Source organism: Crinia signifera, chromosome 1, assembly GCF_055691185.1.
Source record: "Crinia signifera chromosome 1, ASM5569118v1, whole genome shotgun sequence".
NCBI lineage: Eukaryota > Metazoa > Chordata > Amphibia > Anura > Myobatrachidae > Crinia > Crinia signifera.
Genome location: NC_139217.1, coordinates 384,107,097 through 384,133,098, shown reverse-complemented (window position 1 = coordinate 384,133,098; position 26,002 = coordinate 384,107,097). Strand labels below are relative to the sequence as shown.

Sequence of the window (26,002 nt, the reverse complement as noted above, 5' to 3'; positions counted from 1 at the left end):
CATCTGTTAATGCTTTAGAAATACAGGATTACTAGAATAATGATAAATATTTTATTGCATCGCAGAGAGTTCAGATGCATTTCAGAAATAATCTAGAGCACATTCCCTTCATCATACATTCTGGGTGTAATTAATATGCTCATGCTACAGTTGCATTAAGATGCTAGTAGACCTCAGTGGTGCTCACACCCAATTGCACTTCTGTGCAAGCTGCGGAGACCCGGAACATGGCTGGCATGCGTCTGGCTTCGATGCTAGGCTGCACAGCCGGGGGCAGCTGGTTGTGTGCAAGGAATTTGCTTTGTAGCGAAGCTCTCACACTTTAGTGATATGCCTGCAAATATGTGCAGGTAGATCGCAAGATGAAACCCGGTGTGCGGTGCGGCCTTGTCGTTTCACAAAACTGCAACTGACTCTGAATCAGGTCCATAATGCGGACATAATTAGAGTGACTGAAGAAAACATAATGCTCGTCACTATGCGCATGTTTTCTGACCCGTATGCACCATGCAACCATTCCGCCCCTGAGAGCATTCGCCATATTCCTCTGACATACCCAGGAAAGGTTCTCTTGCATGCATTTACATTGCTGTCCAGCTGTCACTCAGAAACACCCATTCAGCAGATGCAGAGAAACAGAGAAGCTTAGGAGTCCCACAATACATGCACAGTTTGCTAAAGATCACTAGATACATACACATTTGGATATATGAGCCACTTCAGGCCCCTGATGTACAGCTCAAAACACTCACATAAATCCCTCCCCTTCCCCCCGGTCATCAAGATGTAACACCCAGGGGACTATTGTCATTGTCACAGTGAGGGCCCAGAACAGCATAATCCTTAGTTATCACTATTTCTCAAAACAACCTCTTGCTGGGGCAATGGATCTTATAGCAGTTGCTCCCAGGCTAGGTACAGTACCACTTTATGGACCTTTCTGACACCACACCTGCATGGCCATATGGCTGGGAATGTGCAGCATCTTTTTACAATAACCATTAGGGGATGAGCATGGAAACTACCAGACAGAGTTCTTGGATGAGAATGCCTCTATTGGCACAATGCAGCTAATAGTGGGCCTGATTCAGATGGGGTTACAATACTAACACAGCAGCAATCTATTTTAGTTACAGAACTTGCTAGGCAACGCAAGTGAAGCAGCCGCCCACTGAAGCTACTATGCAATCTGTAGCAATCCCGATGCAGATACCAGGAACATCAACAACTTGAGTGCCCCATGGTCATGCAGAATGCCGCGGGGGCTTTGGGACTGGTGTCATGTGTTTTATGCGTACCAGATTGCAGTGCTGTGTAGAGACATGCCCCACTCATGACTCACCTACGTTTTTAGTTAGACACATCCCGCTACCCCCAAATGAGTGTCAATCGTTCTGCAACTGATTCCTCACTGCGAACGGCATCATAAAAGTACCCTGGTGCTCTTACATTGCAGCTGCGATACACACCCAGTGTGCCGCTAATTGTACAGCTGCGACCCATTCAACAATGCAATCACAGCTGAATCAGGCACAGTATCTGAAGATGTGGGTAGCTAATGGGCCAAGCTCTGAAAAATAAGCTTAGCAATTTGCTCCAGATGCATCCCCATTGTGAATAATGGGGACTGCTTTAGTCTAGGTGGTTTAGCGGGATTTCGGAGATCTCTGATTCTTCCTGTCTCAAGCCTTTGGTAAACTGTAGGGAGAATTAAATCATGCAAAATACAGTTGTTGAAGTCTGCAAAGAAATGCATCTGGAAGGATCTAAATATGTACCATTAAAGGTATAGGATGAGAACAAAACATCATATACTACAATGCCTACTCTGTACCTTGCAAGGGAGAACTCCACGCAGCTCTTCCACCAACCCTGCCCCTTTTACTCCAACATTCTATGTGCCTTTGCAGAAATCTAGGTGAACTTAGAACTAGGTTTTTACAATAATAGTAAAATCATGGGGGCAGTAATAATTACTGAATGAATGTACAGTACCAACAAGTCATTGGGAATGCCCTTAGCTGCCCAGCTTTTGGAAGACTCAACGGATTTGAGTGGACTTGAACTCCACCGCCTGGGACTTCCACTCCTCCATTCAGTGTTATTGAAGTTCCTTGTGAAGTCCTTCTCATCTTCCTCATCTGAGGACACCTTGCTGGAGTCAGCGTACCTGAGAGAGAATGCATTTGTGTGCAACGCATAGTAGTAGCATGTGATTGCTATTCCCAGGTTATTTGCAAACAGTGTGAAAGGTACAGTGACTGTACTAATGCTCCCGAGCTGTTCTGATATAGGGATGTTAAAATGAACAATGTTGTGCAGTGAAGTTCTGTTGTGTTAAAGTGACAAGGGCCTATAATGATAGAACAACATGTTAATAAGCATTTGTAGGGGCATAAAAAGCATTTTAAATAAACAAACTATAAAAAAAACATTTCCAATAGGCACATGCTGGGAGTTATGGTTCACCCACAGATTAAAAACCTGTGCATAGGTTTGACAAGTTAACAGGCACACTGTAAAATGGTATATTAAATAAAAGTAATTATGTATAATTAAGTTAATACAGGCATAAACAGGCATCCAATATACAAGGGTATGGTATGTAGCATGTTAACAAGATGTAATTACTGAACTTACCGACCACAGTCGTGACTACTGCGATGGTACCTTCTGGTGCTGTGACCAGGATCTGTGCAAGAAATATATGCATGAGTTTCCTTGTAGTACAAGAATTGTAATCTACATAGTTGGAAAGTTTTGTTGTCAATCATGTGTCAAGTATAACCGTATTATGGGGAGTATGACCGTATTATGGTGAGTATGACCGTATTATGGGGAGTATGACCGTATTATGGTGAGTATGACCGTATTATGGGGAGTATGACCGTATTATGGTGAGTATGACCGTATTATGGGGAGTATGACCGTATTATGGGGAGTATGACCGTATTATGGGGAGTATGACCGTATTATGGGGAGTATGACCGTATTATGGGGAGTATGACCGTATTTTGGGGAGTATGACCGTATTATGGAGAGTATGACCGTATTATGGAGAGTATGACCGTATTATGGTGAGTATCACCATATTATGGTGAGTATGACCGCATAATACAGTCATGACGTATTATGGTGAGTATGACCGTATTATGGTGAGTATGACCGTATTATGGGGAGCATGACCGTATTATGGTGAGTATGACCGTATTATGGTGAGTATGACTGTATTTTAGTGAGTATGACCGTATCATGGTGAGTATGACCGTATCATGGTGAGTATGACCGTATTATGGCGAGTATGACCATATAATGGCGAGTATGACCGTATTTTGGCGAGTATGACCGTATTTTGGCGAGTACGACCGTATTAACATGTAAAATGCAGCTGCCAGGCTGTGTAGACTAACCAGCCTCGTTCCTGCCAGTTAACTCCCTTCACTTAATCGTCTTAAGATTATGCCCCCACATGGGGCCTAACACCTCCCCCTAGTGTATAACCCATGTCACCTGCAGCCTAACCCTACACCTCCCCCTAGTGTATAACCCATGTCACCTGCAGCCTGACCCTAAGCATCCTCCTAGTGTATAACCCATGTCACCTGCAGCCTAACCCTACACCTCCCCCTACTGTATAACCCATGTCACCTGCAGCCTAACCCGACACCTCCCCCTAGTGTATAACCCATGTCATCTGCAGCCTAACCCTACACCTCCCCCTAGTGTATAACCGTTGTCACCTGCAGCCTAACGCTACACCTCCCCCTAGTGTATTACCCATGTCACCTGCAGCCTAACCCTACACCTCCCCCTACTGTATAACCCATGTCACCTGCAGCCTAACCCTACACCTCCCCCTAGTGTATAACCCATGTCACCTACAGCCTAACCCTACACCTCCCCCTAGTGTATAACCCATGTCACCTGCAGCCTAACCCTACACCTCCCCCTAGTGTATTACCCATGTCACCTGCAGCCTAACCCTACACCTCCCCCTAGTGTATTACCTATGTCATCTGCAGCCTAACCCTACACCTCCTCCTAGTGTATAACCCATGTCACCTGCAGCCTAACCCTACGCATCCTCCTAGTATATATCCTCCTTATATAAAATAGTGTATAACCCATATCACCTGCAGCCTAACTCTGCGCCTCCTCCTATTGTATAACCCATGTCACCTGCAGCCTAACCCTACGCATCCTCCTAGTGTATAACTCATGTCACCTGCAGCCTAACCCTACATCTACCCCTAGTGTATAACCCATGTCACCTGCAGCCTGACCCTACGCATCCTCCTAGTGTATAACCCATGTCACCTGCAGCCTAACCCTACACCTCCCCCTACTGTATAACTCATGCCACCTGCAGCCTAACCCGACACCTCCCCCTAGTGTATAACCCATGTCACCTGCAGCCTAACCCTACACCTCCCCCTAGTGTATAACCCATGTCACCTGCAGCCTAACCCTACACCTCCCCCTAGTGTATTACCCTTGTCATCTGCAGCCTAACCCTACGCCTCCTCCTAGTGTATAACCCATGTCACCTGCAGCCTAACCCTACACCTCCCCCTAGTGTATAACCCATGTCATCTGCAGCCTAACCCTACGCCTCCTCCTAGTGTATAACCCATGTCACCTGCAGCCTAACCCTACACCTCCCCCTAGTGTATGGGAACTGCTGCTGTAGATCATTTTTTTTATACATAGCTACTAACAGGGCCGCTGATAGGGTAGAGCTGTCCCGGGCCCCGGCCTCTGGAAGGGCCCGTGCAGCTAATTTTGCCCACTGCAACTCTCCGCTGTGCTGCCTGCGCTGCGTCGGTCCTCGGGACTAAGCAGGTCCCGAAGCACAGGTTTCTTTAATGCATGACGCCGGTGGCCAATTAAAATGCTGCCCTGGCTTTTGAGCCAATCAGAGCTCATGTACCATTAGCCAATCAGAGCAGCTGCCGGTACACAAGCTCTGAATGGCTCAACAGCAGGTGCTGCATTTTAAATGGTCGCCGGCATCCTGCATTGAAGAAGCCAGGCTGTGTTTCGGGAACTGCTGAGTGAAGTGTGTCGGGGGAGATACTGCGAGATACAGTATGTACAAATAAATATACCTCCCGCACTAACAGCTCATCCGCCATGGGCAACACCACGGTGCCCAGGGGGGAAGGGGCGGACTGGAAATCAGTCCCCGGGCCAAAAAATCTTGGTGGTAGCCCTGGTTATTAAATCATCCTCCGTTGTCTGGCTATGCAGGATGATGGAGGACATTGCTAGCTCCGCCGCTGCCAGAATCAACAGGTTCTGTCCCCAACACCCCCCCCCCCCCCCAAACTAGAATAAGAGATGAGAACCTCTCAAAACACACCTTTTTTTTATTTAATATTTTTTATTGAGCTTTGTAAAAAACAAAAACACAAAAACCAAGAAAAATAAGAAACAGGAAGGGTAAATAAACGTATGAGGGTATACATAATATAAAAGGGGGTATATCACAATTTGAGTATAGAGAGTACTCCTATTATCAGTTATGCCAATTTCACCACCAGAAGGTGCCATCCGGGCTTAATTTTACATATATAATGAGGAGTATGCATTGAATCAGTGTCATATATTTGAGTACACATATCCAGCCAATATAGTTTAAGCAGTGTAGTTCTATAACAAAACAAGTTTTGTGAATATGAAGATACACCCAACCTTCACGAAAATAAAATAAAGCGTAGATTCAATTAATAAAACAAAACTATAAAACCCAAAGCAACCCTTCACCATAACCCCCTACCCTGTATAACCTACCCCCTAACTCAGGCATACCTGGATCCCTAAAACATCTTACCCCTACCCTGCTAACTAGACTAACTACACCCACGTCAAAGAAACGGGCAAAGAACTTATGACCTTAAGCTGGGTGAATCCCAGCTCTCCCACGTTAATAAAGAAATCCTTCTGGCTAGATTATTAATTATCATGTATGAAGGATTCGTTTTCATTCTAGCACCCTACTCCTTGTAAAATCCTTGTAGTTCCTCCTTCCTGCCTGGGGTGTCGCTGTCTGCTGTGGTACTTCAAGAACAGTCTGGTTTGTATGTCAATGTTGAAATACAAATCAGATTGTTGTATAAACACCACAGCAGAGAGTGACACCCCAGGCAGGAAAGAGGAACTGCAAGGATTTTACAAGGAGCAGGGTGCTAGAATGAAGACTAAAGGATTACACATAAAGGATAACAGGGCACGTGGCAGAGAGGGCCGTCAACCTAACATCCCTTAGATAACTAAACCCTTTTCACCACCATATATAGAGAAGTTTGCACATATAAAACATGGTATAATAACAGAAAATATACTGTACATCACACAAGGGAATTACAAGAAAAACAGGATATATAAGATGCAGTGCAATTGAGAAACATAAAATAAAATGAAGAACAGGGTATGTGAATAATAGACCTGGGATCACTAGTCCAGCCAGGAATGACAGAAGTAAACAAATGGTTGTGGCTCAGGTCACTCGGAGAGACCCAGGGGAGCGCCCAGGATATATAATCGTATAATCCCAGAGACACATAGCTTGCACCAGAATCAAGTCAAAGGCAGTATGGGTGGACCACAGCGACATTGAAGCATTCAGGTATGAAGAAATAAGGATTGGCAGGTTTGGACAAGACTATTGAAAAATATCCAGGGTAGGAGCAAATAATGGAGCAGTGGGTACTGCATGGGCTTCCAGCACAGGTATAGCCCCCTCAGCCCCATTGACATGCTGCTCAGGTGTATGTGAGAAAGGAAGGATATCCCTCTGAAGATCAGCAGTAGTAGTGTAAGGCCTATCTGTAGCGGTATACCAGAGTAACCAGAGAGAGACACGGCGCCCACTGGTATAACAACTGTGTATTGGCATATATAGCCTGAAGGAGCTTTTTTACATCCATAGTTCCAGTGAGATGTAGAGAGTGGTGGAGAAACCAGGCCAGCCGCTGTAAAAGGGTACAGACAGAATTGGCGGTGGCTAGCACACCACCAAGTAAGGCTATGAATCCAATATATACCCAGTTAGAGTCAGAGTTGCCAGGAGACAGCAGCAGATGAAAATCCCAGGTGGGGATGCCAATCCCGGGGCATTTTATCAATCCCGGGATTCTCGGGATTGGCCTCCCTAATTAAAAAAACAGGCCCCTCCTCCAAATGTCACTATAAAAGGATTTATAAGCCTACCCCCCCCCCCTCCCCCACAGCACTAATCTTCCCCGTGCCCCTCCTCCCTGCCCCGTCACTTACGGCGGCGGTGGTGACAGGTCACAGGCCGCAGCAGCACGTCTATCCCCGGCGGGCGGACGAGACAGTGTGCTGTGCTGACAGGCATAGCGGTGGCCAGGCTGCGCAGGTTGACGTGATGTCAGGGGTCACGCCACGCAGCCTGGGCGCCGCCGTGCTTGTCAACACAGCACACTGCCCCGACTCCAGAACAGTGGCACCGGGCGGGGGTAAGGAGCAATCAATCAGGCAGCATCTGAGCCATATTCTAAGGTGCTCAGCGCTGCCCGGCTTAAAACAAAAAGTTCATTTTTGCATGGAGGTACTAATCCTGGAATCCCGGGATTGAAAGCTTCAATCCTGGGATTCAAATCCCGACTATTTTAGGCTAAAACCCTGGGATCCCGGGATTGGCCTCCCTAATCCCAGGGTATGCTGCACACTGCTCGCAAAGACACTAAGGCGCATATTCAGATCTGATCGCAGTACAAATTTGTTCTCAAAATGGGCAAAACCATGTGCGCTGCAGGTGGGGCAGATGTAACCTGTATAGAGAGTTAGATTTGGGTGGGTTATTTTGTTTATGTACAGGCAGGGCCGGTGCAAACCCTCTATGCGCCCCAGGCAACCCCCCCTGACACCCGCTCCCCCCCCCCCCCCTTTTCCCCTCTGCCCTCTGTGGGGGGGGGGGTGTTTCAGCTCAGTGCGCACTACACGCAGCACACGATACTGCGGCGGTGGGGTTTGGGGGGGGAGGGGGCGGCCGGGGGGGGGGGGTGTCGGGTGCCTGATTCCCGCTGACCCAGCCTTCACGTCCCGCCAACTGCAGTACTCATCTCTCACCGCTACCCGCGGACATCCTCCTCTCCCGCCGGGTTATTCTGCTGCATTCCCCAGACGTGACTTCCTGCCTCAGCAGGAAGGGTCGGGTGTGTGTTTTCTATGGTACCTCTGCAGTACTGAGCCGCTGAGGAGAGGTACCATACTCTCCTCGGCGGCTCAGTACCGCCCTCCAGTGGCCGGCGCCCTAGGCAAATGCCTAGAGCTGCCTAGTGGTGGCGCCGGTCCTGTGTACAGGCTAAATAGTGGCTGCATTATTTTCACACTGCAATTAACATTTCAGTTTTAACACACCCCACCCAAATTTAACTATCTCTGCACATGTTACATCTGCCCCACCTGCAGTGCACATGGTTTTGCCCATTTTGAGAACAAACTTGTACTGCAATAAGGGCCAAAGTCACACAAGGCCTTATTCTAGTTCACTCTTTCTGACAAAATCCTTCTAAGATGGACAAAATCATGTGCACTGCAGGGGGGTAGATGTAAAATGTGCAGAAAGAATTAGATTTGGGTGGGGATTTAATTCAGAGATCTATATTGCAGTGTAAAAATAAAGCAGCCAGTATTTACCCTGCACAGAAACAAAAAAACTCACCCAAATCTTATTATCTCTGTACATATGACATCTGCCCCCCATGCAGTGCACATGGTTTTGTCAATCTAAGAAGGATTTTGTCAGAAAAAGTGAACTAGAATAAGGCCCACGGTGTCAAAATGGCTACAGACGCACCCAAAACACTAAAGCTCACCAGCCAGAGGAAACCCGAGCACCCCAGGAGACAGTCAGGCACCAGAAGGAGACATTGAGGATCAGCCAGTGTCCAGCAGGAGGAAGCGTCTGAACAATGCAGCGACAAACAGCAGCCGATGAAGCCTGAGACACCGCTCCAGCTCACCCCGCCCCCCCCCAGCTGTTGCATTACAGCCTGCAGCGCCGGCTTATGACGACAAGCCAGTCGCCGCATGTAGGGACAGAGAGCCGGGCAGCGGCTGATTGATGGTTCAGCTGCACTGCCCGGGTAGACAGCGGTGGGTTTTTTAGGGAGCGCTCCCCAGAAAACACTCGCCCAGTGGGGAGCGCTTCCTAAAAAAAATACCCACCACGGAAGGGGTTAAATAACAAGTACAGCTTAAGTAGGCAAATCATCTCTTTTTCAAACTTTCTAAAGGAAGATAAAGTATGGATGCCATGTACAGAGCCTGATTCAAAGTGAGGCGGGCTGCGGGGGAACCTGGCATAGGGCACTGCTAAAGAGCGCTCGCACATGACCGGCTGCCCCACAACACCGCTTTGTTGACGCCCCTGGCCAGCACTGAAACTACGATCTCCTGTGTTAGTAGAGTAGTGTTAATACGTTCAATTCTTCTGTAACTCCAACCAAAAAATTCTCCAACACTAATAAATAATAATTATGGGAAATGAAGGCTCGGGGTACATACATTTATTTTGACTGAAATTACTATATAACCAGCTTATATATCCATTTGATTATACAGCGCAGCAAGTTCAGTTGCACTTTACAATTGAAAATAGGGAGATAAAAAACTGGGTAGTTACAGACAGTCAAAGGATTAGGAAGGCCCTGCTCGCCAGCATACAATTTATTGATTTAGTGGCAGTTACATATCATTTGCCAGTGACAGTTGTAAACAGTACTGCCTGTTACAAATGTACCCAGTAGGTTTTTAGAATTTTCATTTTTTTTATTTTGGGAACTATGGTTTTCACAATCATTTGGATAAGGGATATTTGGATAAGGGATACTCAACCTGTAGTAAAAATCACAACTGGTTAAAAAAAAAACAGCATTTGAAAAGGTTAACTATTTCATATATATCAGCTGCAATAGTGTAGGTGACCTTTAAGACTATGCTCTTTTGCACCATTGTGACATCACAATCACTGATGACATCACAGAGCTACTTATGCAGCTGCTGAAGGCACTGATGGTCAGATTAGCTAAAGTCCTGACTGCAGCTTGCAGCTTGTGATTGTGCTAGTGATTTTTTTCTCGAAGAGCCTTATTATTGTCTTTGGACATAACATGGGAACTACAGAGAGAAAGAAAGCGAAGGAGAAAGCATGGAGATATATAGGAAAGAAATTACAGAAAAGAAAAGAGAGCAGAAAAAGAAAGCAGGCAGCGAAAGAACGGAAACAAAACGCAGTTCTTGCAGGTATAGAGAGAGGTTTTGAGAGAATGGCAGGGTTTCTTAAAGAAAAACGAGATCAGTTCTTAAAATTATGTAGCAATTGTCCCAGATTTTGGCAAGTGAGAGACCGGAAAATCGTGCCCATTGCTGAAGATCCAGGTGAAGGATGCAGCCATTGGGCAGGCCAAACAAATCTGCCGGAGCGAGAGATAACCAGAGATAAATCACCCAAAGGAGCCAAACATAGACGCGGGCGTAGATTTGCTGGTTTTCTTAAAAAGAAAAAAAATCAATTTCTAACAGCAATTGGCAGAGGACAACGAGACAGCGGCACTGCTCCCTTAACAGTGGAAGCATTAACTTTTCACTCACTACTTGGAGAGGGAAGTTTTGGCAAAGTGATGCTCGCCACAGATGCCGTTCGTAAGGACAAAGTGGCAGTTAAGATCTTAAAAAAGAGACTACTCATTTGGGACTCAAAGCTGTCGGCAGAGGAGAACATTTTTGCCGAGCATCGGGTACTACAGTTGGCACATAAGAGTCCTTTTCTGACCCACGGATATGCCGCCTTCCACACAAACAGCTATCTATACTATGTGATGGAACTGGCTGACGGCGGGGACCTGTTTGATTTTATGAAAGAGAACTCACCGCTGAACCCAGTCACAACAACATTTATAGCGGCAGAACTGGTCTGCGGTTTGCAGTTCTTGCATTCCAGCGGAATAATACACCGAGACCTGAAACTGGACAACGTTTTGCTGACCACGGACGGACATGTAAAAATCACTGACTTTGGTCTGTCCCTAGTGAATGCATGTGGAACAAGCAATGCCACAGTTGGAGCACCTGGCTACATGGCTCCAGAACTGTTAACACACCAGTCATACGATGCAGGTGTAGACTGGTTTGCCCTTGGTGTTATGCTGTATGCCCTCATCCTAAAGTCCAACCCTTTTCCTGGATGCAATAATGAAGCGATAAATATAAGGGTCCTTTACCAAGAACCATCATATCAAGGGCTTACTGATCTCGTAGCAAAGGACTTTATATCTGAACTCCTGTGCAAAAAGCCCACCCTCCGGCTCGGGGTAAATGGCAATGTGCGAAAACACCCCTTCTTTTCTTCAGTTAACTGGAAAAGAATAGAAACTGGAAAAGCTGCATCCCCAGTTGTCCAACCGCACAAGCGCTTCAACAATCTTGATACAATTCCTGTTTCCTACGGTGAAGCTTTGAAAGAGCCAATTCCTGCCACCGACCAAATCCTATTTGACAACATACAATTTGTTGGCCCTAAATGGGGTAAAACATATCATAACGTGCCAATGGAGCCGGATACTATTTCATCGTTTAACGGCGACCTGCACAAAACACACTAGAAACATCCTGTACCTGCTGCCTGCCCTGCTACGTCTCTGAAGATGTAATGTGCCAACTGTACACTACTGCTAAAAAGACTTTAAGCAGTCACTACTTTCCTTCTCTGTGATCTGGGGATTAGGGCTACTGGCGACACCCCATAAAAAAAAAAACGACACTGCGCAGCCACCTCATGGGTGTGTTGGAAGAGCTGCTAAGCTGTTTATTATTTTTTAAATGTTGACAGTTACACCCAACTCATTGATCACTTAATAAACTGAAGAGTTAAACACAGGCAACACCGTGTACTTCAGATTATTCTTCATAAAACAGAGCTGTACATAAAACTTACGCTGGGTGAACACAGAGCGATATGTCGTCTGATCAGGCGGATCGGACGGTCATATCGCCTACCTCGCTCAGTGTGTACACTCAATGTGCATCAAACCCATGCGCGGTCACATTCAACATCATCCAGTATGCAATCCAACCAATATTGTTAGAGATCTGATGCCTAACTTGCAGAGTGGCTGGCAGCCTAACCCTATGCCTCCTTCTAGTGTATAACCCTTGTCACCTGCAGCCTAACCCTACACCTCTCCCTAGTGTATAACCCATGTCACCTGCAGCCTAACCCTACACCTCCCCCTAGTGTATAACCCATGTCACCTGCAGCCTAACCCTACACCTCCCCCTAGTGTATTACCCATGTCACCTGCAGCCTAACCCTACGCCTCCTCCTAGTGTATAACCCTTGACACCTGCAGCCTTACCCTACACCTCCCCCTAGTGCATAACCCATGTCACCTGCAGCCTAACCCTACCCCTCTTCCTAGTGTATAACCCATGTCACCTGCAGCCTAACCCTACACCTCCACCTAGTGTATAACCCATGTCATCTGCAGCCTAACCCGACACCTCCACCTACTGTATAACCCATGTCACCTGCAGCCTAACCCGACACCTCCCCCTAGTGCAGGGGTGGGGAACCTTTTTTGTGCCAAGGGCCGTTTTTATGGGGAAAAAATCCTTTGGGGGGCCATATGTAAAAATGTCTCTTACAAATTGTCCTGCTGCAGCCGCCCCACGCTTCGGCGGCTGCCGCTGAATAGGACTGACAGTCTCCAGTTGCTGTTGATTAAGAGGAAACTTGCGAGAACTACCGACCTCTCGCGAGAATTCCCCTTTACTTGACTCCCGGCCTGGTGGATGGGAGGATGGATGGGAGGGCCACTCAGATGGCTACGGGGGCCGCATACGGCCCCAGGGCCTGAGGTTCCCCACCCCTGCCCTAGTGTATAACCCATGTCACCTGCAGCCTGACCCTACACCTCCCCCTAGTGTATTACCCATGTCACCTGCAGCCTAACCCTACACCTCCCCCTACTGTATAACCCATGTCACCTGCAGCCTAACCCTACACCTCATCCTAGTGTATAACCCATGTCATCTGCAGCCTAACCCGACACCTCCACCTACTGTATAACCCATGTCACCTGCAGCCTAACCCTACACCTCCCCCTACTGTATAACCCATGTCACCTGCAGCCTAACCCGACACCTCCCCCTAGTGTATAATCCATGTCACCTGCAGCCTAACTTTACACCTCCCCCTAGTGTATAACTCATGTCACCTGCAGCCTAACCATACACCTCCCCCTAGTGTATAACCCATGTCACCTGCAGCCTAACCCTACACCTCCCTCTAGTGTATAACCCATGTCACCTGCAGCCTGACCCTACGCATCCTCCTAGTGTATAACCCATGTCACCTGCAGCCTAACCCTACACCTCCCCCTACTGTATAACCCATGTCACCTGCAGCCTAACCCGACACCTCCCCCTAGTGTATAACCCATGTCACCTGCAGCCTAACCCTACACCTCCCCCTAGTGTATAACCGTTGTCACCTGCAGCCTAACCCTACACCTCCCCATAGTGTATTACCCATGTCACCTGCAGCCTAACCCTACGCCTCCTCCTAGTGTATAACCCATGTCACCTGCAGCCTAACCCTACGCATCCTCCTAGTGTATAACCCATGTCACCTGCAGCCTAACCCTACACCTCCCCCTACTGTATAACCCATGTCACCTGCAGCCTAACCCTACACCTCCCCCTAGTGTATAACCCATGTCACCTGCAGCCTAACCCTACACCTCCCCCTAGTGTATTACCCATGTCACCTGCAGCCTAACCCTACACCTCCTCCTAGTGTATAACCCATGTCACCTGCAGCCTAACCCTACGCCTCCTCCTAGTGTATAACCCATGTCACCTGCAGCCTAACCCGACACCTCCCCCTACTGTATAACCCATGTCACCTGCAGCCTAACCCTACACCTCCCCCTACTGTATAACACATGCCGCCTGCAGCCTAACCCGACACCTCCCCCTAGTGTATAACCCATGTCACCTGCAGCCTAACCCTACACCTCCCCCTAGTGTATAACCTATGTCATCTGCAGCCTAACCCTACACCTCCCCCTAGTGTATAACCTATGTCATCTGCAGCCTAACCCTACACCTCCCCCTAGTGTATGGGAACTGCTGCTGTAGATCATTATTTTTTATACATAGCTATTAACAGGGCCGCTGATAGGGTAGAGCTGTCCCGGGCCCCGGCCTCTGGAAGGGCCCGTGCAGCTAATTTTGCCCACTGCAACTCTCCGCTGTGCTGCCTGCGCTGCGTCGGTCCTCGGGACTAAGCAGGTCCCGAAGCACAGGCTTCTTTAATGCATGACGCCGGTGGCCAATTAAAATGCTGCCCTGGCTTTTGAGCCAATCAGAGCTCATGTACCATTAGCCAATCAGGGCAGCTGCCGGTACACGAGCTCTGAATGGCTCAACAGCAGGTGCTGCATTTTAAATGGTCGCCGGCATCCTGCATTGAAGAAGCCAGGCTGTGTTTCGGGAACTGCTGAGTGAAGTGTGTCGGGGGGAGATACTGCGAGATACAGTATGTACAAATAAATATACCTCCCGCACTAACAGCTCATCCGCCATGGGCAACTCCACGGTGCCCAGGGGGGAAGGGGCGGACTGGAAATCAGTCCCCGGGCCAAAAAATCTTGGTGGTAGCCCTGGTTATTAAATCATCCTCCGTTGCCTGGATATGCAGGATGATGGAGGACATTGCTAGCTCCGCCGCTGCCAGAATCAACAGGTTCTGTCCCCAACACCCCCCCCCCCCCAAACTAGAATAAGAGATGAGAACCTCTCAAAACACACCTTTTTTTTATTTAATATTTTTTACTGAGCTTTGTAAAAAACAAAAACACAAAAACCAAGAAAAATAAGAAACAGGAAGGGTAAATAAACGTATGAGGGTATACATAATATAAAAGGGGGTATATCACAATTTGAGTATAGAGAGTACTCCTATTATCAGTTATGCCAATTTCACCACCAGAAGGTGCCATCCGGGCTTAATTTTACATATATAATGAGGAGTATGCATTGAATCAGTGTCATATATTTGAGTACACATATCCAGCCAATATAGTTTAAGCAGTGTAGTTCTATAACAAAACAAGTTTTGTGAATATGAAGATACACCCAACCTTCACGAAAATAAAATAAAGCGTAGATTCAATTAATAAAACAAAACTATAAAACCCAAAGCAACCCTTCACCATAACCCCCTACCCTGTATAACCTACCCCCTAACTCAGGCATACCTGGATCCCTAAAACATCTTACCCCTACCCTGCTAACTAGACTAACTACACCCACGTCAAAGAAACGGGCAAAGAACTTATGACCTTAAGCTGGGTGAATCCCAGCTCTCCCACGTTAATAAAGAAATCCTTCTGGCTAGATTATTAATTATCATGTATGAAGGATTCGTTTTCATTCTAGCACCCTACTCCTTGTAAAATCCTTGTAGTTCCTCCTTCCTGCCTGGGGTGTCGCTGTCTGCTGTGGTACTTCAAGAACAGTCTGGTTTGTATGTCAATGTTGAAATACAAATCAGATTGTTGTATAAACACCACAGCAGAGAGTGACACCCCAGGCAGGAAAGAGGAACTGCAAGGATTTTACAAGGAGCAGGGTGCTAGAATGAAGACTAAAGGATTACACATAAAGGATAACAGGGCACGTGGCAGAGAGGGCCGTCAACCTAACATCCCTTAGATAACTAAACCCTTTTCACCACCATATATAGAGAAGTTTGCACATATAAAACATGGTATAATAACAGAAAATATACTGTACATCACACAAGGGAATTACAAGAAAAACAGGATATATAAGATGCAGTGCAATTGAGAAACATACAATAAAATGAAGAACAGGGTATGTGAATAATAGACCTGGGATCACTAGTCCAGCCAGGAATGACAGAAGTAAACAAATGGTTGTGGCTCAAGTCACTCGGAGAGACCCAGGGGAGCGCCCAGGATATATAATCGTATAATCCCAGAGACACATAGCTTGCACCAGAATCAAGTCAAAGGCAGTATGGGTGGACCACAGCGACATTGAAGCATTCAGGTATGAAGAAATAAGGATTGGCAGGTTTGGACAAGACTATTGAAAAATATCCAGGGTAGGAGCAAATAATGGAGCAGTGGGTACTACATGGGCTTCCAGCACAGGTATAGCCCCCTCAGCCCCATTGACATGCTGCTCAGGTGTATGTGAGAAAGGAAGGATATCCCTCTGAAGATCAGCAGTAGTAGTGTAAGGCCTATCTGTAGCGGTATACCAGAGTGACCAGAGAGAGACACGGCGCCCACTGCTATAACAGCTGTGTATTGGCATATATAGCCTGAAGGAGCTTTTTTACATCCATAGTTCCAGTGAGATGTAGAGAGTGGTGGAGAAACCAGGCCAGCCGCTGTAAAAGGGTACAGACAGAATTGGCGGTGGCTAGCACACCACCAAGTAAGGCTATGAATCCAATATATACCCAGTTAGAGTCAGTGTTGCCAGGAGACAGCAGCAGATGAATATCCCAGGTGGGGATGCCAATCCCGGGGCATTTTATCAATCCCGGGATTCTCGGGATTGGCCTCCCTAATTAAAAAAACAGGCCCCTCCTCCAAATGTCACTATAAAAGGATTTATAAGCCTACCCCCATCCCCCACAGCACTAATCTTCCCCGTGCCCATCCTCCCTGCCCCGTCACTTACGGCGGCGGTGGTGACAGGTCACAGGCAGCAGCAGCACGTCTATCCCCGGCGGGCAGACGAGACAGTGTGCTGTGCTGACAGGCATAGCGGTGATGTCAGGGGTCACGCCACGCAGCCTGGGCGCCGCCGTGCTTGTCATCACAGCACACTGCCCCGACTCCAGAACAGTGGCACCGGGCGGGGGTAAGGAGCAATCAAATAGGCAGCATCTGAGCCATATTCTAAGGTGCTCAGCGCTGCCTGGCTTAAAACAAAAAGTTCATTTTTGCATGGAGGTACTAATCCTGGAATCCCGGGATTGAAAGCTTCAATCCCGGGATTCAAATCCCGACTATTTTAGGCTAAAACCCCGGGATCCCGGGATTGGCCTCGCTAATCCCAGGGTATGCTGCACACTGCTCGCAAAGACACTAAGTCGCATATTCAGATCTAATCGCAGTACAAATTTGTTCTCAAAATTGGCAAAACCATGTGCGCTGCAGGTGGGGCAGATGTAACCTGTATAGAGAGTTAGATTTGGGTGGGTTATTTTGTTTATGTACAGGCTAAATAGTGGCTGCATTATTTTCACACTGCAATTAAGATTTCAGTTTTAACACACCCCACCCAAATTTAACTCTCTCTGCACATGTTACATCTGCCCCACCTGCAGCGCACATGGTTTTGCCCATTTTGAGAACAAACTTGTACTGCAATAAGGGCCAAAGTCACACAAGGCCTTATTCTAGTTCACTCTTTCTGACAAAATCCTTCTAAGATGGACAAAATCATGTGCACTGCAGGGGGGTAGATGTAAAATGTGCAGAGAGAATTAGATTTGGGTGGGGTTTTAATTCAGAGATCTATATTGCAGTGTAAAAATAAAGCAGCCAGTATTTACCCTGCACAGAAACAAAATAACTCACCCAAATCTAATTATCTCTGTACATATGACATCTGCCCCCCTGCAGTGCACATGGTTTTGTCAATCTAAGAAGGATTTTGTCAGAAAAAGTGAACTAGAATAAGGCCCACGGTGTCAAAATGGCTACAGACGCACCCAAAACACTAAAGCTCACCAGCCAGAGGGAACCCGAGCACCCCAGGAGACAGTCAGGCACCAGAAGGAGACGTCGAGGATCAGCCAGTGTCCAGCAGGAGGAAGCCTCCGAACAATGCAGCGACAAACAGCAGCCGACGAAGCCCGACACACCGCTCCAGCTCACCCCGCCCCCCCCCCAGCTGTTGCATTACAGCCTGCAGCGCCGGCTTATGACGACAAGCCAGTCGCCGCATGTAGGGACAGAGAGCCGGGCAGCGGCTGATTGATGGTTCAGCTGCACTGCCCGGGTAGACAGCGGTGGGTTTTTTAGGGAGCGCTCCCCAGAAAACACTCGCCCAGTGGGGAGCGCTTCCTAAAAAAAATACCCACCACGGAAGGGGTTAAATAACAAGTACAGCTTAAGTAGGCAAATCATCTCTTTTTCAAACTTTCTAAAGGAAGATAAAGTATGGATGCCATGTACAGAGCCTGATTCAAAGTGAGGCGGGCTGCGGGGGAACCTGGCATAGGGCACTGCTAAAGAGCGCTCGCACATGACCGGCTGCCCCACAACACCGCTTTGTTGACGCCCCTGGCCAGCACTGAAACTACGATCTCCTGTGTTAGTAGAGTAGTGTTAATACGTTCAATTCTTCTGTAACTCCAACCAAAAAATTCTCCAACACTAATAAATAATAATTATGGGAAATGAAGGCTCGGGGTACATACATTTATTTTGACTGATATTACTATATAACCAGCTTATATATCCAGTTGATTATACAGCGCAGCAAGTTCAGTTGCACTTTACAATTGAAAATAGGGAGATAAAAAACTGGGTAGTTACAGACAGTCAAAGGACTAGGAAGGCCCTGCTCGCCAGCATACAATTTATTGATTTAGTGGCAGTTACATATCATTTGCCAGTGACAGTTACAAATGTACCCAGTAGGTTTTTAGAATTTTCATTTTTTTTATTTTGGGAACTATGGTTTTCACAATAATTTGGATAATGGATATTTGGATAAGGGATACTCAACCTGTAGTAAAAATCACAACTGGTTAAAAAAAAACAGCATTTGAAAAGGTTAACTATTTCATATATATATCAGCTGCAATAGTGTAGGTGACCTTTAAGACTATGCTCTTTTGCACCATTGTGACATCACAATCACTGATGACATCACGGAGCTACTTATGCAGCTGCTGAAGGCACTGATGGTCAGATTAGCTAAAGTCCTGACTGCAGCTTGCAGCTTGTGATTGTGCTAGTGATTTTTTCTCGAAGAGCCTTATTATTGTCTTTGGACATAACATGGGAACTACAGAGAGAAAGAAAGCGAAGGAGAAAGCATGGAGATATATAGGAAAGAAATTACAGAAAAGAAAAGAGAGCAGAAAAAGAAAGCAGGCAGCGAAAGAACGGAAACAAAACGCAGTTCTTGCAGGTATAGAGAGAGGTTTTGAGAGAATGGCAGGGTTTCTTAAAGAAAAACGAGATCAGTTCTTAAAATTATGTAGCAATTGTCCCAGATTTTGGCAAGTGAGAGACCGGAAAATCGTGCCCATTGCTGAAGATCCAGGTGAAGGATGCAGCCATTGGGCAGGCCAAACAAATCTGCCGGAGCGAGAGATAACCAGAGATAAATCACCCAAAGGAGCCAAACATAGACGCGGGCGTAGATTTGCTGGTTTTCTTAAAAAGAAAAAAAATCAATTTCTAACAGCAATTGGCAGAGGACAACGAGACAGCGGCACTGCTCCCTTAACAGTGGAAGCATTAACTTTTCACTCACTACTTGGAGAGGGAAGTTTTGGCAAAGTGATGCTCGCCACAGATGCCGTTCGTAAGGACAAAGTGGCAGTTAAGATCTTAAAAAAGAGACTACTCATTTGGGACTCAAAGCTGTCGGCAGAGGAGAACATTTTTGCCGAGCATCGGGTACTACAGTTGGCACATAAGAGTCCTTTTCTGACCCACGGATATGCCGCCTTCCACACAAACAGCTATCTATACTATGTGATGGAACTGGCTGACGGCGGGGACCTGTTTGATTTTATGAAAGAGAACTCACCGCTGAACCCAGTCACAACAACATTTATAGCAGCAGAACTGGTCTGCGGTTTGCAGTTCTTGCATTCCAGCGGAATAATACACCGAGACCTGAAACTGGACAACGTTTTGCTGACCACGGACGGACATGTAAAAATCACTGACTTTGGTCTGTCCCTAGTGAATGCATGTGGAACAAGCAATGCCACAGTTGGAGCACCTGGCTACATGGCTCCAGAACTGTTAACACACCAGTCATACGATGCAGGTGTAGACTGGTTTGCCCTTGGTGTTATGCTGTATGCCCTCATCCTAAAGTCCAACCCTTTTCCTGGATGCAATAATGAAGCGATAAATATAAGGGTCCTTTACCAAGAACCATCATATCAAGGGCTTACTGATCTCGTAGCAAAGGACTTTATATCTGAACTCCTGTGCAAAAAGCCCACCCTCCGGCTCGGGGTAAATGGCAATGTGCGAAAACACCCCTTCTTTTCTTCAGTTAACTGGAAAAGAATAGAAACTGGAAAAGCTGCATCCCCAGTTGTCCAACCGCACAAGCGCTTCAACAATCTTGATACAATTCCTGTTTCCTACGGTGAAGCATTGAAAGAGCCAATTCCTGCCACCGACCAAATCCTATTTGACAACATACAATTTGTTGGCCCTAAATGGGGTAAAACATATCATAACGTGCCAATGGAGCCGGATACTATTTCATCGTTTTACGGCGACCTGCACAAAACACACTAGAAACATCCTGTACCTGCTGCCTGCCCTGCTACGTCTCTGAAGATGTAATGTGCCAACTGTACACTACTGCTAAAAAGACTCTAAGCAGTCACTACTTTCCTTCTCTGTGATCTGGGGATTAGGGCTACTGGCGACACCCCATTAAAAAAAAACGACACTGAGCAGCCACCTCATGGGTGTGTTGGAAGAGCTGCTAAGCTGTTTATTATTTTTTAAATGTTGACAGTTACACCCAACTCATTGATCACTTAATAAACTGAAGAGTTAAACACAGGCAACACCGTGTACTTCAGATTATTCTTCATAAAACAGAGCTGTACATAAAACTTACGCTGGGTGAACACAGAGCGATATGTCGTCTGATCAGGCGGATCGGACGGTCATATCGCCTACCTCGCTCAGTGTGTACACTCAATGTGCATCAAACCCATGCGCGGTCACATTCAACATCATCCAGTATGCAATCCAAGCAATATTGTTAGAGATCTGATGCCTATCTTGCAGAGTGGCCGGCAGCCTAACCCTATGCCTCCTCCTAGTGTATAACCCTTGTCACCTGCAGCCTAACCCTACACCTCCCGCTAGTGCATAACCCATGTCACCTGCAGCCTAACCCTACACCTCCCCCTAATGTATAACCCATGTCAACTGCAGCCTAACCCTACACCTCCCCTTAGTGTATTACCCATGTCACCTGCAGCCTAACCCTACGCCTCCTCCTAGTGTATAACCCTTGACAACTGCAGCCTTACCCTACACCTCCCCCTAGTGCATAACCCATGTCACCTGCAGCCTAACCCTACGCCTCCCCGTAGTGCATAACCCATGTCACCTGCAGCCTAACCCTACCCCTCTTCCTAGTGTATAACCCATGTCATCTGCAGCCTAACCCGACACCTCCACCTACTGTATAACCCATGTCACCTGCAGCCTAACCCGACACCTCCCCCTAGTGTATTACCCATGTCACCTGCAGCCTAACCCTACACCTCCCCCTACTGTATAACCCATGTCACCTGCAGCCTAACCCTACACCTCCTCCTAGTGTATAACCCATGTCATCTGCAGCCTAACCCGTCACCTCCACCTACTGTATAACCCATGTCACCTGCAGCCTAACCCTATACCTCCCCCTACTGTATAACCCATGTCACCTGCAGCCTAACCCGACACCTCCCCCTAGTGTATAATCCATGTCACCTGCAGCCTAACCCTACACCTCCCCCTAGTGTATAACTCATGTCACCTGCAGCCTAACCATACACCTCCCCCTAGTGTTTAACCCATGTCACCTGCAGCCTAACCCTACACCTCCCCCTAGTGTATAACCCATGTCACCTGCAGCCTGACCCTATGCATCCTCCTAGTGTATAACCCATGTCACCTGCAGCCTAACCCTACACCTCCCCCTACTGTATAACCCATGTCACCTGCAGCCTAACCAGACACCTCCCCCTAGTGTATAACCCATGTCACCTGCAGCCTAACCCTACACCTCCCCCTAGTGTATAACCGTTGTCACCTGCAGCCTAACCCTACACCTCCCCCTAGTGTATTACCCATGTCACCTGCAGCCTAACCCTACACCTCCCCCTAGTGTATAACCCATGTCACCTGCAGCCTAACCCTACGCATCCTCCTAGTGTATAACCCATATCACCTGCAGCCTAACTCTACGCCTCCTCCTATTGTATAACCCATGTCACCTGCAGCCTAACCCTACGCATCCTCCTAGTGTATAACTCATGTCACCTGCAGCCTAACCCTACACCTCCCCCTAGTGTATAACCCATGTCACCTGCAGCCTAACCCTACGCATCCTCCTAGTGTATAACCCATGTCACCTGCAGCCTAACCCTACGCATCCTCCTAGTGTATAACTCATGTCACCTGCAGCCTAACCCTACACCTCCCCCTAGTGTATAACCCATGTCACCTGCAGCCTAACTCTACGCCTCCTCCTATTGTATAACCCATGTCACCTGCAGCCTAACCCTACGCATCCTCCTAGTGTATAACTCATGTCACCTGCAGCCTAACCCTACACCTCCCCCTAGTGTATAACCCATGTCACCTGCAGCCTATCCCTACACCTCCCCCTAGTGTATAACCCATGTCACCTGCAGCCTGACCCTACGCATCCTCCTAGTGTATAACCCATGTCACCTGCAGCCTAACCCTACACTTCCCCCTACTGTATAACACATGCCACCTGCAGCCTAACCCGACACCTCCCCCTAGTGTATAACCCATGTCACCTGCAGCCTAACCCTACACCTCCCCCTAGTGTATAACCCATGTCACCTGCAGCCTAACCCTACACCTCCCCCTAGTGTATTACCCTTGTCATCTGCAGCCTAACCCTACACTTCCCCCTACTGTATAACCCATGCCACCTGCAGCCTAACCCGACACCTCCCCCTAGTGTATAACCCATGTCACCTGCAGCCTAACCCTACACCTCCCCCTAGTGTATAACCCATGTCACCTGCAGCCTAACCCTACACCTCCCCCTAGTGTATTACCCTTGTCATCTGCAGCCTAACCCTACGCCTCCTCCTAGTGTATAACCCATGTCACCTGCAGCCTAACCCTACACCTCCCCCTAGTGTATAACCCATGTCACCTGCAGCCTAACCCTACACCTCCCCCTACTGTATAACCCATGTCACCTGCAGCCTAACCCGACACCTCCCCCTAGTGTATAACCCATGTCACCTGCAGCCTAACCCTACACCTCCCCCTAGTGCATAACCCATGTCACCTGCAGCCTAACCCTACGCCTCCCCGTAGTGCATAACCCATGTCACCTGCAGCCTAACCCTACCCCTCCCCCTAGTGTATTACCCTTGTCATCTGCAGCCTAACCCTACGCCTCCTCCTAGTGTATAACCTATGTCACCTGCAGCCTAACCCTACACCTCCCCCTAGTGTATGGGAACTGCTGCTGTAGATCATTATTTTTTATACATAGCTATTAACAGGGCCGCTGATAGGGTAGAGCTGTCCCGGGCCCCGGCCTCTGGAAGGGCCCGTGCAGCTAATTTTGCCCACTGCAACTCTCCGCTGTGCTGCCTGCGCTGCGTCGGTCCTCGGGACTAAGCAGGTCCCGAAGCACAGGCTTCTTTAATGCATGACGCCGGTGGCCAATTAAAATGCTGCCCTGGCTTTTGAGCCAATCAGAGCTCATGTACCATTAGCCAATCAGGGCAGCTGCCGGTACACGAGCTCTGAATGGCTCAACAGCAGGTGCTGCATTTTAAATGCTCGCCGGCATCCTGCATTGAAGAAGCCAGGCTGTGTTTCGGGAACTGCTGAGTGAAGTGTGTCGGGGGAGATACTACGAGATACAGTATGTACAAATAAATATACCTCCCGCACTAACAGCTCATCCGCCATGGGCAACTCCATGGTGCCCAGGGGGGAAGGGGCGGACTGGAAATCAGTCCCCGGGCCAAAAAATCAGTCCCCGGGCCAAAAAATCTTGGTGGTAGCCCTGGTTATTAAATCATCCTCCGTTGTCTGGATATGCAGGATGATGGAGGACATTGCTAGCTCCGCCGCTGCCAGAATCAACAGGTTCTGTCCCCAACACCCCCCCCCCCCCCAAACTAGAATAAGAGATGAGAACCTCTCAAAACACACCTTTTTTTTATTTAATATTTTTTACTGAGCTTTGTAAAAAACAAAAACACAAAAACCAAGAAAAATAAGAAACAGGAAGGGTAAATAAACGTATGAGGGTATACATAATATAAAAGGGGGTATATCACAATTTGAGTATAGAGAGTACTCCTATTATCAGTTATGCCAATTTCACCACCAGAAGGTGCCATCCGGGCTTAATTTTACATATATAATGAGGAGTATGCATTGAATCAGTGTCATATATTTGAGTACACATATCCAGCCAATATAGTTTAAGCAGTGTAGTTCTATAACAAAACAAGTTTTGTGAATATGAAGATACACCCAACCTTCACGAAAATAAAATAAAGCGTAGATTCAATTAATAAAACAAAACTATAAAACCCAAAGCAACCCTTCACCATAACCCCCTACCCTGTATAACCTACCCCCTAACTCAGGCATACCTGGATCCCTAAAACATCTTACCCCTACCCTGCTAACTAGACTAACTACACCCACGTCAAAGAAACGGGCAAAGAACTTATGACCTTAAGCTGGGTGAATCCCAGCTCTCCCACGTTAATAAAGAAATCCTTCTGGCTAGATTATTAATTATCATGTATGAAGGATTCGTTTTCATTCTAGCACCCTACTCCTTGTAAAATCCTTGTAGTCCCTCCTTCCTGCCTGGGGTGTCGCTGTCTGCTGTGGTACTTCAAGAACAGTCTGGTTTGTATGTCAATGTTGAAATACAAATCAGATTGTTGTATAAACACCACAGCAGAGAGTGACACCCCAGGCAGGAAAGAGGAACTGCAAGGATTTTACAAGGAGCAGGGTGCTAGAATGAAGACTAAAGGATTACACATAAAGGATAACAGGGCACGTGGCAGAGAGGGCCGTCAACCTAACATCCCTTAGATAACTAAACCCTTTTCACCACCATATATAGAGAAGTTTGCACATATAAAACATGGTATAATAACAGAAAATATACTGTACATCACACAAGGGAATTACAAGAAAAACAGGATATATAAGATGCAGTGCAATTGAGAAACATAAAATAAAATGAAGAACAGGGTATGTGAATAATAGACCTGGGATCACTAGTCCAGCCAGGAATGACAGAAGTAAACAAATGGTTGTGGCTCAGGTCACTCGGAGAGACCCAGGGGAGCGCCCAGGATATATAATCGTATAATCCCAGAGACACATAGCTTGCACCAGAATCAAGTCAAAGGCAGTATGGGTGGACCACAGCGACATTGAAGCATTCAGGTATGAAGAAATAAGGATTGGCAGGTTTGGACAAGACTATTGAAAAATATCCAGGGTAGGAGCAAATAATGGAGCAGTGGGTACTGCATGGGCTTCCAGCACAGGTATAGCCCCCTCAGCCCCATTGACATGCTGCTCAGGTGTATGTGAGAAAGGAAGGATATCCCTCTGAAGATCAGCAGTAGTAGTGTAAGGCCTATCTGTAGCGGTATACCAGAGTGACCAGAGAGAGACACGGTGCCCACTGGTATAACAGCTGTGTACTGGCATATATAGCCTGAAGGAGCTTTTTTACATCCATAGTTCCAGTGAGATGTAGAGAGTGGTGGAGAAATCAGGCCAGCCGCTGTAAAAGGGTACAGACAGAATTGGCGGTGGCTAGCACACCACCAAGTAAGGCTATGAATCCAATATATACCCAGTTAGAGTCAGAGTTAGATTTGGGTGGGTTATTTTGTTTATGTACAGGCTAAATAGTGGCTGCATTATTTTCACACTGCAATTAAGATTTCAGT

The 26,002-nt window shown here is 47.2% G+C and overlaps 1 protein-coding gene across 5 annotated transcripts in view; it reads right to left on the bottom strand.

Annotated features, from left to right (window-relative positions):
- The window catches only part of LOC146013531 (uncharacterized), a 96,394-nt gene that overhangs the window by 40,363 nt on the left and 30,029 nt on the right, over positions 1-26,002 (bottom strand). For all 5 annotated transcript variants that reach the window (XM_083151530.1, XM_083151527.1, XM_083151528.1 and 2 more), the window contains 2 exons: positions 2,641-2,692; positions 1,996-2,170 (listed from right to left, as the gene is read on the bottom strand). In XM_083151530.1, the coding sequence (XP_083007656.1) occupies positions 1,996-2,170; positions 2,641-2,692 (227 nt within the window). The remainder of the gene's footprint in view (positions 1-1,995; positions 2,171-2,640; positions 2,693-26,002) is intronic.